Source organism: Polypterus senegalus, chromosome 2, assembly GCF_016835505.1.
Source record: "Polypterus senegalus isolate Bchr_013 chromosome 2, ASM1683550v1, whole genome shotgun sequence".
Classification (NCBI taxonomy): domain Eukaryota; kingdom Metazoa; phylum Chordata; class Cladistia; order Polypteriformes; family Polypteridae; genus Polypterus; species Polypterus senegalus.
Window position 1 is genome coordinate 293,135,684 of NC_053155.1, and position 15,909 is coordinate 293,151,592.

A 15,909-nucleotide genomic window follows, 5' to 3' on the forward strand; every position below is an offset into this window, starting at 1 on the left:
CTTGGATTTGCATAAATTCATCGGTACCGCAAGCGAACTATTGTACTTAACGCGATGAGAGAAGTCGCAAAATCAACTGGAAAGTTCAGGCAAATTTTTAAAACTATTTCTTAGTGAGCACCTATGAGCCAAGGGTAACCTACATCCCAAAATTCAAGTCCCATGTCCTCATGGTTCGGGAGATTTCGTGATGAATGAGTCAGTGGTATTTGGCTTTTATATATATATAGATATGTGAATGAATATTTCCCATTGAGTTTACTATTGTACTGTATTATATACTTACTGTACATGTATTTAATTTTCTCAAGTAGCATGCTGTTAGTCTTGATGTATCAATTTATATCTTTGTGCACTGAGCAGTAAATAACCAGCATGTGTGTGCTCTCATCATGCATGCTTTTTTTGTTGTTGCCATGATGTGGTTTCTGCCCTTCTAACCCTAAGCATATAAAATGTATTATTTTGTAAGATGTCATAACTGGAAAAGCAGGAAATAGGACCTGAAGTTTCATACACTGGCTGTCTCTTATCCAGGAGTCTCTTAGTATTAAAGAGAGTAGAAACCTGAAGGTGGATGAGGTGAGTGGCCAAGACGACCAATCACAAAAGATATATGAGCCAGCTGCAGTGGCAGGAGAGTAGCCAGAACCCTTTTTGTTGCATCCTGCTAATCACAAACATGTTATAAAGTAGTCAAGATGGGAGATAGTGATCAAATCCAGCTGGCGGGCATTGGCTACTGAAAACCATGTGATTTTAACCTCTTCAAGAGCTCCATAATCAAGCGTACCTGTACGCTGTCCAAAAAGAACGTATGGATCATGATATCTGTTTGTTTTGCCTACAGGGTCTGTGATACCTTCAGAGTCTATGTTTGCTTTCAGCTGCTGAGAAAATGACTATAAGTGATTGCCAGAAATACAGTATAGCCAGACTCCTAGAAATGGCCAGGGTCTCCAGTCTGAAGCAATTCTTGCATTGGAATAAGTACAAAAGGTGCTTACTGTCAAAGTAAAGCAAATAACACCAATTAAGCCCCTATTGATACAATGTTATAGTAGGTAAACTGGCCAGCCAATTAAACTGCAAAAAATATACTGCACATATTTATTTGTTTATGAAAGACATATCTATGTAGTGTGATGGATATCCTCACTAGGTCTGCATGTGTTGCACTAGATACTCAGTTTTTTCTTCTACATCTCAAAAACATGCATGCCATTTTAAATATGGCCTAGTGTTCATGAGTGTACCTAGCGACAGACTGGCACGCTGCTGGTGGTATAGGCACCAGCTCCCCTGACCCTGAATTGTATAAAAATGGAAGATAGATAGATAGATACTTTATTAATCCCTAAGGGGTAATTCACATACTCCAGCAGCAGCATACTGATAAAACAATATTAAATTAAAGAGTGATAAAAATGCAGGTAAAACAGACAATGACTTTGCATAATGTTAACGTTTACCCCTCCGGGTGGAATTGAAGAGTCGCATAGTGTGGGGGAGGAATGATCTCCTCAGTCTGTCAGTGGAGCAGGACAGTAACAGCAGTCTGTCGCTGAAGCTGCTCCTCTGTCTGGAGATGATCCTGTGCAGTGGATGCAGTGGATTCTCCATGATTGACAGGAGCCTGCTCAGTGCCCGTTGCTCTGCCATGGATGTCAAACTGTCCAGCTCTGTGCCTACAATACAGCCTGCCTTCCTCACCAGTTTGTCCAGACGTGAGGCATCCCTCTTCTTTATGCTGCCTCCCCAGGACACCACCGCGTAGAAGAGGGCACTCGCCACAACCGTCTGACAGAACATCTGCAGCATCTTATTGCAGATGTTGAAAGACGCCAGTCTTCTAAGGAAGTATAGTCGGCTCTGTCCTCTCTTGCACAGAGCATCAGTATTGGCAGTCCAGTCCAATTTATCATCCAGCTGCACTCCCAGGTATTTATAGGTCTGTGCCCTCTGCACACAGTCACCTCTGATACTCACAGGGTTCGGGAGGGGCCTGGGCCTCCTAAAATCCACCATCAGCTCCTTGGTTTTTCTGGTGTTTATTGATTAGGTTCCTGTACTCCTCCTCCTGCCCACTCCTGATGCAGCGCACAACAGCAGTGTCATCAGCGAACATTTGCACGTGGCAGGACTCCGAGTTATATTAGAAGTCCGATGTATATAGGCTGAACAGGACCGGAGAAAGCACAGTCTCCTGTGGTGCTCCTGTGCTGCTGACCACAATGTCAGATCTGCAGTTCCCGAGACGCACATACTGAGGTCTGTTTGTAGTATGAATCTACTCCCATATCTATCAGCTTGTCACTAAGGAGCCAAGGTTGGATGGTGTTGAATGCACTAGAGAAGTCCAGAAACATAATTCTTACAGCACCACTGCCTCTGTCCAAGTGGGAGAGGGATCGGTGTAGCATATAGATGATGGCATCCTCCGCTCCCACCTTCTCCTGGTATGCGAACTGCAGAGGGTCAAGGGTGTGGCAGACCTGTAGCCTCAGGTGGTGAAGCAGCAACCAGTCCATGGTCTTCATTACATGTGACGTCAGAGCGACAGGCCAGAAGTCATTCAGCTGACTAGGACGTGATACCTTTGGGACTGGGGTGATGCAAGATGTTTTCCAAAGCCTTGGGACTCTCCCCTATTCCAGGCTCAGGTTGAAGATACGCTGTAGAGGACTCCCTAGCTCCAACGCACAGGCCTTCAGCAGTCGTGGTGATACTCCATCTGGACCTACTGCTTTGCTAGCACGAAGTCTGCTAGGCCGTCTGCTTACCTGGGCTGCTTTAATTGTGGGTGGAGGAAAACTCTCTCCTATACTGGTATCAGCAGAAGGATGGGTGGAGGATGCAGTACTCTGAGGTGAGAGTGGGTTAGGGTGGTCAAACCTGTTAAAGAAGTTGTTCATCAGGTTTGCTGTCCACAGATCTCTCTCGATGGTGGTACCCCGCTTCGAGCTGCAGCCAGTGATGATCTTCATCCCATCCCACACTTCGTTCATGCTGTTATTCTGCAAAGTTCTGCTCCAGCTTTCTCCTGTACTGCTCCGTCGCCGCTCTGAGCTGGACTCGGAGTTCCTTCTGCACGCGCTTGAGCTTATGCTGATCACCGCCTTTAAAAGCCCTTTTCTTCTGGTTCAAAAGACCCTTGATGTCACTTGTAATCCATGGCTTGTTTTTAGCACAGCAGCGTACTGTTCTTACTGGAACTACAATGTCCATACAGAAGTTGATGTAGTCAGTAGTGCAGTCAACAACCTCCTCAATGTTCTCACTATATTACCCCTGCAGGATATCCCAGTCCGTTGTTCCAAAGCAGTCTCTGAATGAGTGTGTGGTTTTAAGTAGCTCCCTCACTCTTGGTTTGTAGTGAGGCTAAAGCAGAACCAGAATGGATGGAGAAGAATGTGAAAAGCATATTTTTCAGCTTTCAAAATTAACAGACTAGATTAATAGAAAGAAACATGTTCTCACTGCTTTTAAGCATGCTGCATGATTCATTTTTTCGTTTAATGTAGATAGCTTCTTCTGGTGATGCAAATATTTAAACATTTAATCTATTTTTCAAAAATAACATATAATAACAGTATAATAATGTACTTATAGTGTATAGAATATTTCCAAGCTTTTAATAATTCAGGTTTTACAAAAACAAAGGTAATGTTGCTTTATCCAAGAAACATTTATTTCTTACTAATGCAGCCTGTCATGTAACAACTTTTAACAATACTGTCTTGAAAGAAAACACTATGAATTAACAAAAAACAAGTAACTCTACAGCAGTAGATGATCTGTTCTGTCCTGTGTGCATTATTAATTGAGACAGAGCTTTTATCACAGAAGCCACTGTTCTTTTTGTTTTCCAGGTGCTTGCATATTCTGAAGGCCTTCATGGAAAATGGATGTTCAGCGAGATCCGAGCTGTATTCTCCAGGCGGTATCTTCTCCAGAACACTGCTTTGGAAGTGTTTATGGCAAACAGAAGTATGTACTTCTAATACTGAATAAAAATTAATTCTGCATTTTTCTTAAAACTTTTTGGTCTAACATTGCTAAATTATTTTTTTTCATACATTTTCACTTACAGCATCTGTTATGTTCAACTTCCCCGATCAAGCAACAGTCAAGAAGGTTGTCTACAGCCTACCTAGAGTTGGAGTTGGCACCAGTTATGGTCTGCCCCAAGCAAGGTAACAGCTGCAATGCACCATCCCTATGAACAACATTCATATGCTTGACTTGGGTTCAAATTACAGGCCTGGTCACTGACTATGAGGAGTTTTCACATTCTCCCCATGTCTGCATGGAATTTTCTCTGTGCACTCCGGTTTTCCTCCTACATGCCAAAGACCTGTGTGTTAGGTTAAAGTACAATTCTAAATTGCCCAATGTGAATTAAAATGGGTGTATGTAAGACTGGGCCTTGTGATGGACTGGCACCTTGTACAGGATTGATTCCCAGCACCACACCCAGTGTTGCCAGAATATCCAGCAGACTCACATTAATTGAACAGAATTTTTCAAAACGTCAGTATTAATATATTGAGTATATGCTTTACAAAATTTTGTGTTTTTTCTTCTTAACTTAAAAAAGAAATTGGATGACTGGCTAGAATAAGCAGTCATACTCTTTTAACACTATCACCTGCAGGTGTGTTAAATTTACTGTTTTAATTTTTTTTGGTGTATATTTAAGATTTTCCACACTTTAGCCTTCCATCAGTTTCCATGATTGCACATTTTAAATCAATTGAAATTTCTTTTTACAACATTAAACATATTAAAATTAAATGGAAATTATATAGAAATTAAACTGCTGAACAATTTCACTTTCCTTTTATGCTATTAAATATGGGCTTTAACATCTTTTAATGCTGTTTGTACACTTAATTTATGTACAGCATAACTTGTGTTTTCAGCCCTGAGCAAAATAAAATTTCTCTGAGCATCAACTTCAACACTATGAGCAACCTGCATATAAAAGCATTCAATGAAAATTCCTAGTACTAAGCCAAATAACAATAACTTATGATGCAATGTTTTATACATGACAATCTGTAATTGTGTACTGCACATTGTAATTTGCAATGTACACCAAACCTTATAAGGAAAAAGCAAAAACCTCACCTGAAAAATGATGCATCATCAGTAGCTCCTCAACCCTGGATGGCTGCTTTGTCAGCCAAATGGAGGCACCAGTTAGGGTAGCATCTGATCATACAGGCACAGTTTAGAAGATAGTGCTTAAAACATTATAAATGTAATTAACTTTACTACATTTTATTTACAGCGCTGCTGCCTCACAGTTAGGAGACCGGGGTTCGCTTCCCGGGTCCTCCCTGCGTGGAGTTTGCAGGTTCTCCCCGAGTCTGTGTGGGTTTCCTCAGGGTGCTCCGGTTTCCTCCCACAGTCCAAAGACATGCAGGTTAGGTGCATTGGCGATTCTAAATTGTCCCTAGTGTGTGCTTGGTGTGTGTGTGTGTGTGCGTATGCCCTGCGGTGGGCTGGCGGCCTGCCCCGGGTTTGTTTCCTGCCTTGCGCCCTGTGTTGGCTGGGATTGGCTCCAGCAGACACCCGTGACACTGTAGTTAGGATGTGGCGGGTTGGATAATGGATGGATGGATGGACATTTTAATTACACTAATATGCTTAAATTGGTAATGTCATAATATTAATGAATGCTTCATTTTTAAGCCTCATAGCCTATCTTAAAACTTCTCTTGTCAATTCTTGTCCTTCATTATATATACCACACTCTCACTCTCAAGTAGGCACAGAGATGCAGGGTTCCTGTAAAATGTCTACAAGCATAGTGAGAGCAACTCAGTAGTTGGGAATGGTCACTTTTAGTCAAGCTGTTCTGGTCAAATGCTTTTATTTAGTGTTCTTTTTGGACACCGTAATTGAGCCAATACACACTGACAACTATGTAATGTGACAGCTAGCTATTTGATCATGTTATCAGGTGACTTGTGACATGCACCTCACACAAAAAATACCAACTAAGGTTTTATTTCTTAATGGGAGGAAAGGGAGGTTAGGAGCACACGCTGATACAGCGCATTGCCGCACCCACCACAAGACAAACCAACTCAGGATCCAGATTAGGACCCGAGTGCGGCCATGCAACGGGTGACACCTCAGCACCATACTCGTTCAGATGGAGTAGAACAGTGGGAGGTTTTTTTATGGTGGCTGGAATGCCAATTCTGCCACCAACCCCCAAGTTTTTCACTGCAGGTTGGAGGGCCGACATGCAGGGACGGATGCAGATTAACGTCATACCCAGGACGGAGCAAAATGTGTCCCAGTGAAGTAAATGCTTGATGGCATCTCTAACAAGTAGGGTTTTGTCCCAGATACTACTGTGATTTTGGCTTAAAGTTGAAAAAGATGTGTGAAATGTCCATATTAAGATAAACCATGTATTGCACAAGACAAATGGTTATTGAGGCTGACCATTAATTACTGTATCTGAAAAGTCAGTAGATTCTTTATAGCACTCATTATTGAGCCAAGTATGCTTGTGCATTTTCATTTTTAATGTATTAACAGTAGGGCGGCATGGTGGTGCAGTGGGATTGCTGCTGCCTCGCAGTAATAATAATAATTCTTTACATTTATATAGATAGTGCTTTTCTCACTCCTCAAAGCGCTCATCAATTGCAGGTTAAGGGCCTTGCTCAAGGACCCAACAGAGCAGTGACCCTTTTGGGGTATAGGATGAAATATCCAAATCAGCTGTTTAACTGTAACCTGTACACTTTTGTCTCAATTTCCATATTGAACCACACATACTCAACTTTAGGGATCTCTAATATCAGGCTGCTCGCTGACTGGGATCATCTTTTATTTGAATTTCTTTACTTCAATCTATTTTCCACCAATAGAGGACTTTGCAAAGTGTTGTTAATATATTGAAGAGACCACAGTTAGACATGTAATAATCACTCTAGTCCCTCAGTTATTCTTGTAATTAATAATTGGACAGAGACATCACGTTTAAGCTTTCTCTTAAAATAACCTATTTACATAATAACCAATATTAGGAAATATAAGCAATACAAATAATTATACAACCATGCAGTCTTCATTCAGTCATAGATGACATTTCCCAGATGGTCTAGTTCCTTAGTTGCAGGTTATATACAAGGGGCATTCAAATATAAACAGGAATTTGTGCGCCGCACTTTATTTATTGAATACAATAAAATGACTTACACACTGTTTTTCTAGGTAGTCTCCTGCCACTGCAATCCACTTGTTTCAGCGCTCAAGATGCTTCTTAATCCCAGAAAAGTAGAAGTCTTTTGACTGCATGTTGACCCATTCTTGTATAATAACCTCCTCGTTCAACTTGAATTTCATCCCTCCTAAAAATTCCTTAAGTGGACCGAAGACATGATAGACCCTCTCTGAATGACTTGTACCAATCATACACTGTAGTCTGAGAGAGACACTCATCCCCAAACGGATTTTTAAGTCTGGAATAAAACTAAGATGGAATGACTCCTTCATTTGTCAAACGTTTAATAATAATCCGCTGCACGACATTACTTTGTACCTCCTGCTCTGACATATTGATTACAACTGACAGGAAGCGGGGAAAGAGCAGCTAGCACTACTAATGACAACTTCAAACATGCATATGTTTGTCCAATGAGTCATGTCTACCTTGCACTCTTTATAAGAAAATAACATGAAAATTCCTGTTTATAATTGTATGCCCCTTGTATCTTTAATTGTTAAATGAAAGAAAGATTTCTTGCCAGAGAGAGCTTCTTTCCAAATTTTCAGCAGATAGTAAGCTCCGCTTAAATGTCCATGGTCCATCTAAAGTGTCAGAAAGGCAGCAACTGAACCAAACACTCCATTTTTGTAAACAAAACAGCTACTGAACTGAACTTAAAACTGAATTGAGAGAACTTTTTTGAAAACGTCAGATAAAAGACTGTCACTCTCTCTCCCTCCATCTCACCCAAATTAAGCACATACACATGACTTTGTTTTCACTAGAAGAGTGTACAGAACACTAAAATGTTACTAAAATATTATGACTCAAGCCAAGGTCGATTCCCATGGGAATCAAAAGCCACTCAAAGCTAAAAACACACTGGCTGTACAAAACATTCCATGATCCTGCTTTGCCTTTCACCGTTCCCAGAATACACTGCACTACTGTTCATCTAGATGAGTTTTAGGCTTAAGGCCTATTATGAGAAATTTGTCAGATAAAAAGTTAGAATCATCCCCCATACACTAGCACACCATGTTCAAAGGCCTGAAAGACATGTAGTCCAACATTTGCCAATTCTTTGACTTTTCTTCTCTTTGCGAATGACCCGTTAAACGTTGCATATACTGTGCTAAGCAGTATTTCTATCTCCTTCATTGAAGGCTCATTTCTTCATGCATGATCAGTACCAAGATCAAGATCTTTCTGGTGGAAAACACATTGTGGCCATATGATGTATATTATCTGTTGTATCCATACTGAAGTGAGTACATTGCATTTGCCTAACATGAGACACCATCTGAGGTTAGCTTCACCATTTTCTGCAAATCCAGTTTTATTGGATTTGCTATATGCTGATAGCAGAATAATAACACCAAACCCAGTTTTGTATGTGGTTTCGTTTTGCCATAATATAAAGAATTAGCATTTTATGCACCGTGATGTTGGGTGTGAAAGCGAGTATTTTTTACTCACAAATTGACTCCACAAATTCAAACACATAGTTTTTACTCCTAGAGCTCTCAGGAAGGCTACCATATTTTGCCAGATGATCAAGACTTTCTTGAAAACATAACATTGAAGCCTTCATTTTAATGGTTAGAAACATGTTATTAATCAAGATTTTGATCTGCTCAGAGTTTAATTTGCTCCTGTTAGCACAGTCAATGTGTTTCTTTTTTACTCAACTTGCTAAGTGACTCGCTAAGTAGCTCACTAATAGACGTTCTTTAGAAGTACTTTTGACTGTATAAAATTTTTACCACATTATTGTGACTTTTTTAAATGGTGTTAGAAATACTCATGTTTCCACTCACTCTATATTTTCTCTGGAAAATTCTTATTTTATTTTCATCAGAACAAACCCCATTAGCTGTATAGCTGATTATGTCCAACAGTTTTACTGTCTTGCCTGGCCCATCACTTCTGTCTGCCTCAACTTCATTGAGTCAATTTTATGTGAACATCAAACTGGACTTTTGTGTTCATAAGAATTACTTATGAATGTTTTTAAATCAGTACAGTTTTTGTGTTTTTTGATATCCTAAATGTACTGTATGACAGGGGTCCCCAACTCCGGTCCTGGAGGGCCCCAGTGGTTGCAGGTTTTCATTCTAACCCTTTTCTTTAGTGGTGACCTGTTTTTGCTCCTACTTAACTCCTTTTCCTTTCATTTTAATTGATTGGCTTTTGAAGACTCAGACACCTCAATTGTTTATTTTTCCTTAATTAGCAGCCAAACAATAATGAGACAAAACAAAATGAGCCCAAACAGGACCAGCAAACTGAGTCCATCACATAATATCTGAAAATCGAGAAAGATGAAGCTCTGAGAAATGCTGATCTGCTCAGGTCCCCAAAACATTTTCACAGTGCTCTTAGGAAAGAGGAAATTTGCACAATTTCAGAAATGTCTGCTATTGCACTATGAGAGTGAAAACAAGCAATGGAATTAAAGAACGGGTTTAATTAACAATAAAACTTGGCACCTAATTAAGCAGCTGGTTGGAGTGAAATTGGTTGGACTTTGAGGCCCTGACTTAGTTTGTCTTCTGTTGGCTCCCTCACTTCACATTTCATTTCTGTTTGGGTGCCACTTAAGGAAAGAAATGAAGCAATTCAGAGGAGCGATGAATGTTAACAAATCTTAAAAAAAAAGTCAATTAAACTTAATTCAAAAGAAGTTAATTAGCAGCAAAAACTAGGCCACTAATTAAGAAAAGGGTTAGAATGAAAACCTGCAGCCACAGTGGTCCTCCAGGACAGGAGTTGGGGACCCCTGCTGTATGATGTCCTGTTTGACTTGGCTTGACAGCAAACTGCTTGGGGTTCCCTCTCAATTTTTGACCCTCCACACCAAAACAATCCTCATTTGCCGACCATTTCTGGACCATATTTTGTACTTTAAATTACTCCCTTACGATAAAGAGTAAACCAACTTAAAGTTGTGCATGCCACATCAACTAGTTCCAGGGTTCACAAAAGTTTGAAAAAATGAATTTCAATAATATAGGCATGTGGAGTGTTGTTTTTTGCTATTTCAAGTTTACTGATCAGAAATGTGATAATCTTTTTGATATGTGTTTCTTTACCAGTGGTCCTAATCCTCTAAGAGCAACACTCTAAAAATGATACATTTGTATCATGGGTATGAGGGGTATAGTTTTAAATTATGTTAAGGTTAGTGACTACGAAAATGTTATTTTTGATTTTTGATCCTTTACTAGGGACCTAGTCTTTTCTGGTCCTCAATTAGGGGGAAAAACATGAAAATCAAGAATATTTACACTTTAAACATTTAAATTCAAGTTTACAATTGAATATTTCAAATATTTGATGCAGTTATTTTTGTTTATTATGTATGTCTACCTCATGAAATAAATCATTACATTTCTTATGAGCACCCCAAATTAGGGCAGTTTATGTTAATTCTGACTTTTTTTTTTTTTTTTGCATTTGAAATTTCAATTTGACTTTGTCCTTTAGAAAATTATCTTTTTGTTTTAGATGATTTTTTTAAGTCATGATACCTTCATATTTTAAAAGAAAGCAAATCTTCAAGCTTTACTTTCAAGTGTGTGTTTTAATTTTAATTCCTTGCCTGGGAAAGATTTTCATTTTTTTCCATATAGTTTTTAAGTGCATCACACTGACATTTTAAAATCTCTATGAGTGGATAATGGGTTGCTAAGAGCCCTTTCCTGGTTGCTAAGGACCACCTCCCAAGAGGTACCATGGTTTGTATCATGAAGAGTCACTTATAAATTCCAGCAGAGCACCAGCAGCCCTTTGTCCAGGATTTGACCTCTGAATAAGTGTAGTTTAGTATTTAAGTTCTGGCATTCTGCTTAATGAGTCGTACCTTTCTCATCTCGACTCTCTGTTCTCTGTCTTAGCCTTTTTGGCTCCGACGGAATAATCTTTCCCTAGTAAACAAATCTTTGTAGTTCATGTCCGACTACAATAATGGTTTAGCCCTCTGGCTTTCATAGCACATCACAGTCTTTTGAGAAGCCTGTTTTGTTTTTAGTTACTTTGTTAAAAGACACATGCATCTCATGATCTGTTGCTAATTACATCTAAGCAGTTTTTCACTCTCACTCTCTCTCTCTCTTTTTGCCAGCAGTCTGTTCAAAAGGGCTGGCTAGAGATAAAAAGGCAGGCAGTTCGCATCCATTCTGCAGTCCAGCCGAGCTGCTTTGGGTTTTACTGACTGACATAACACAATAAATCCCCCCCCCAGCAGACCAACCTCCACCCTACCCAACATAAAAATATACTGAAAAAGTTCTTAAGGACAGAAAGTTACAGATGCCTGAACAGGACAGGGAGAGAAGCCTGACCGACATAACAATCCCAAAAGCAGAGAGAAGAAACAAGAAAAGTTAGAATTAGAGTTTGAAATGAGGAACACATTTTTGCGAAACACTGGCTAATCAGCCACCATCCAAATGCACAACAGCTTACCACTTGATGACTGGTTGATTTGTGTCCCTGAATGTCCAAGCAAGACTGGACTTAAAGAAAAAAAAAGGTTTTCCACAAGTTTACAAAGATACATTCAGGAGTTATGTTACGATAATATTAGTTTGTCAATGATGGTGCTTTAATTAATATAACCTGCTGGATAAAAGTAAGGTTAAGAGTGGAGACACACAAGTGAAGGAATGTATGAGGCAAAAGCAGAATATAAGTAGAGAGAAGAGAGAACAATCAATTAGAAACATCACTTGAGAAACTAAAGACTGGAAAACAATCCCAAAACATATGATGAAACATTTTAGGGGCATGTATACAATATAAAGAAATGCATAGCGCAAAGTTTATGAGAGATGAGGTGCAGGCAGTGTATAAATTTCAACTGAACATGCCAATAGTTTGAGTTTTTAGAGAATCCAGAGGTGTTATTAAATTTAGTTTTCCATGGGATGGGTGGAGACGAAGGGAGGTCTCATAAATTAACTTTTCTTAGGAGGTCAGTCGCTCAATTTGGAAGCTTACACATTGGCAGACCATGGCATGAAAGGCACATTTGACCTGCCAATCAGTATGGAAACAATAAAAGAGTCACTCTGTATATTATTTATGTGCAACGTTGGCAGATTGACCAAAATATAGCTTTGCTTGTTTTCTGTACTTTTTCCTGTGATGTTCAGGCCCGGAAAATGGCCTGCATAGCCATGTACACTGCCTCAGAGGAAATATGTCCCCATTCCTTCCAAACGGTTCTGATGGAGCATGGGTGACATTCTAGCATGTTCCTTGTGTGGCAGGAGGCAGACACTGAAGCATTTTCTTAACTACTGTCCAATATCTTTGTGAAAAGGTGCTACCATTAGTACTCATGATCAGGTGCTCAAAATGTTTGCTAAAACCATCTCCACTGCCATTGCCCAGTGCAGGCACTACCAAAGAATACATCAGTGTATCGCATTCATTAAGAGAGAGAAGAACCTATGGGCACAGTGAAATGTCAGTAAGGTTTTTTGGGGATGCATGTAATTGGTAGCTGAAATATGACATGGAGTGACACTTCTGGTTTTTGGAGTCTATCATCATGAGCATAGTGATGACAGACATTATCGTACTTTCTGAATCAAAAAGTTAGATCTTAATAATGAAAATAATAATGTCCTAGTCAGAAGAGACATATGAAGGAAAAAGATCCATTTACCAAAAGCTGTTGGAGAACTGCCACAATAACAGGCAGTATGCACTATGTCAGCATATAGAAGTGAGCTCTAGGGGGTTTCCTGAGCCGTCCTCCTGTAAGCTACTTAGCCCCAGAGCATTACCTGTGCACACAAGAGGAAAGCTACCAGAACATTCACAGAGACAGCATGTGGGGCCTAAAGGTGGCTGTAGATTAAAGTGTTCAGTCTTTGGACATGACTACATGGACACATCTCAGTGTCCGTTCAGTCAAGGCTGGCTGCTTAGGTGAAGGTGTATGATGCTGAAAAACCTGAAACACCCAATGACCTAAGGTAACATCACTGATGATGAATCTGAGTGCATCATTCATCAGTAATGTTTGTTTTTAAGCATATGAAAATTGTTTATGGGATACATTGCAAGGAGATAATTTGAACCTGGATATTTTATAAAGGAATAACATGTCCATTGTACAGGCTAATGATCAGGACCAGGCCCTGATGATGTAAAATGCCACAATCACCAAAGCAAGCCCTGCCATTTGTGCAGACAAATAATCCACACAAGACCTTCTCAAGTCTTATAGTGATCTAAAATACTGAAATTACTGTATAGAACCACATTGGTTTTCAATTTAGAATGTAACTCTTCATTTGCAATATACTGTACTATAATGCTGTCATAGGTCATAGCTTAAATGGTAGAAAATGCAATTTTAACACCTCGATGAAAGTACAGAACTTAAAACTGACATCAGCATTTTAGTTGTTTCTCCAGTATTAATGATGTGCAATTGTCCTTGACAGATACTTTTGCAGAAGTACCGAGGAATCATTTGTTTAACTATGTAGGAAACTTTACACTATGTTCCAACAGATAAGATAAAATAACTGCTAAACATTACTTACAGTAATAGAGCAATGTCAGAAAATAAATAGATGAATGGTACATGTACAAGCATAAAAGTGCCATATATAATTAAATTAGTGAAAGGTTTACAATAGTATGACATTTTACTATGAACTATTCATAAGGAGTGATGCAAGAGTTACTATAAAGTCTTACCAGTCTGTCAGTCAGTTTTCTAAATTCAGTTTATCCTGCAAAGAGATGAAGCAAGTCTGAACCTTAGCTAGCAGTAATGGCTTTAAGGTAGGAACCAAATTTAAAAGAGACACCAGTCCTTCACCTGTACACCTACACTCACTCATTCATAAAGGACTGATTTTGAGCTGTCAGTTAACCTAACACACATATCACTGGGATGTGGGAGGAAATCAGAGTCTCTAAAGAAAATCCCATGCAGACACAGGCAGAATGTGTAAACACCACAGATACATTGGCTGTGTTGAGAATCTGACATGTGCTTATGGAGCTGTAGGACAGATTTTTTATTATTTTGAAATACAAATGACCCATTAGTTTTTCACTTTTAGTTGAAAAAAAGTTCTAACATGATCTGTTTTGATATGAACTTTACTTTCAAACAAAGCTGAAAAATGAGTTAGGGTGTGTAGTTCTGTAATATCCACTATAATTGGTAGTACATTCAAAACTTTTAATTAAGTGAATTTTGCTTTCTAGGAGAATTTCATTGGCCACTCCTCGCCAACTGTTCAAGTCCTCCAATATGACACAGCGTTGGCAAAGAAGAGAAATTTCCAACTTTGAGTACCTGATGTTCCTCAACACCATAGCTGGTACACTTTTTATTTTTTAATCTCTTGCTAATGTGTTAATATCTGCCATGGCCTTCTGCATTGTGACACTACAGTCTGTGTCTCCCTTTGGGACTCATGGGGCCCCAGTGTGACAATGGATGTTAAAGCTCTCACGTTCAATTCTATCATGAGAAGCATAACATGTCACCCTGACTGCAGGCTCATTTATTGTTTCAGAGGTCGTTTTGCTGCTCCTCTTTCTGCCATTTCCTCTGGTGACAGCATTGTCTGAAACAGAAGCTTTATTAGAGTCAACAAACCATTTTCCGAGAGTGTCTGGAAATAATAATGGGAAAATGTAATTTTCATTGCTTTGTCATTTAAGACACAAGCAACTAGACAAGAGAACAACATACTTCTACCTAGCAAGGCTATCGTCTTGCACTTGGCAGATTGAATTTACACTGCTTTTTCTCTACCTTGACTAATTACTGCTCACTTAAAAATAATGCTTTTCAAAGATTGCTATGTAATACTGTATTTCATAGATGTTATATTTTGTGAGTACCATACAAATCTTTAGCAAACTGTGCATATTGCTGTCTGTAGTTGTGTATAAATTGTTAAGACAGTTTACTATTTTCTCATAGACATGTATTTACTTTTTGCTGTATATAAGAAATTGAACATTGCTCTTTAGGAAATGACTCAGGGTGCAAAAAGTTATCCAAGAAAGGTTATTTGCATTGTGGTAATGTGAACCATCATTTTAAAAGGTTTCCCGATTTAGAAATGTATTATGTAACTACAGGGGAATAAAATTGATGAGCCACAGCATGAAGTTATGGGAAAGAGTAATGGAAGCTCGGTTAAGAAGTGAGGTGATGATTAGTGACAAGAAGGAGCACCAAAGATGCAATGTTTGCTCAGAGGATGTTGATGGAGAAGTTTAGAGAAGGCCAGAAGGAGTTGCATTGTGTCTTTGTGGACATGGAGAAAGCATATGACAGGGAGCCTAGAGAGGAGTTGTGGTATTGTATGAGGAAGTCGGGAGTGGCAGAGAAGTACGTAACAGTTGTACAGGATATGTACGAGGGAAGTGTGACAGTGGTGAGGTCTGTGGTAGGAGTGACGGATGCATTCAAGTTGGAGGCGAGATTACATCAGGGATCAGCTCTGAGCCCTTTCTTATTCACAATGGTAATGGACAGGTTGACAGATGAGATTAGACAGCAGTCTCCGTGGACTATGATGTTTGCAGATGACATTGTGATCAACAGGGAGAATAGGGAGCAGGTTGGGGAGACGCTGGAGCGGTGGAGATATGCTCTAGAGAGGAGAGGAATGAAGGTC

The 15,909-nt window shown here is 39.4% G+C and overlaps 1 protein-coding gene across 15 annotated transcripts in view; it reads left to right on the forward strand.

Moving 5' to 3' along the window:
- Positions 1-15,909, forward strand: part of nbeaa (neurobeachin a) — an 894,135-nt gene that overhangs the window by 709,323 nt on the left and 168,903 nt on the right. For all 15 annotated transcript variants that reach the window (XM_039745777.1, XM_039745778.1, XM_039745781.1 and 12 more), the window contains 3 exons: positions 3,873-3,990; positions 4,094-4,196; positions 14,480-14,595. In XM_039745777.1, coding sequence (XP_039601711.1) covers positions 3,873-3,990; positions 4,094-4,196; positions 14,480-14,595 — 337 coding nt within the window. The remainder of the gene's footprint in view (positions 1-3,872; positions 3,991-4,093; positions 4,197-14,479; positions 14,596-15,909) is intronic.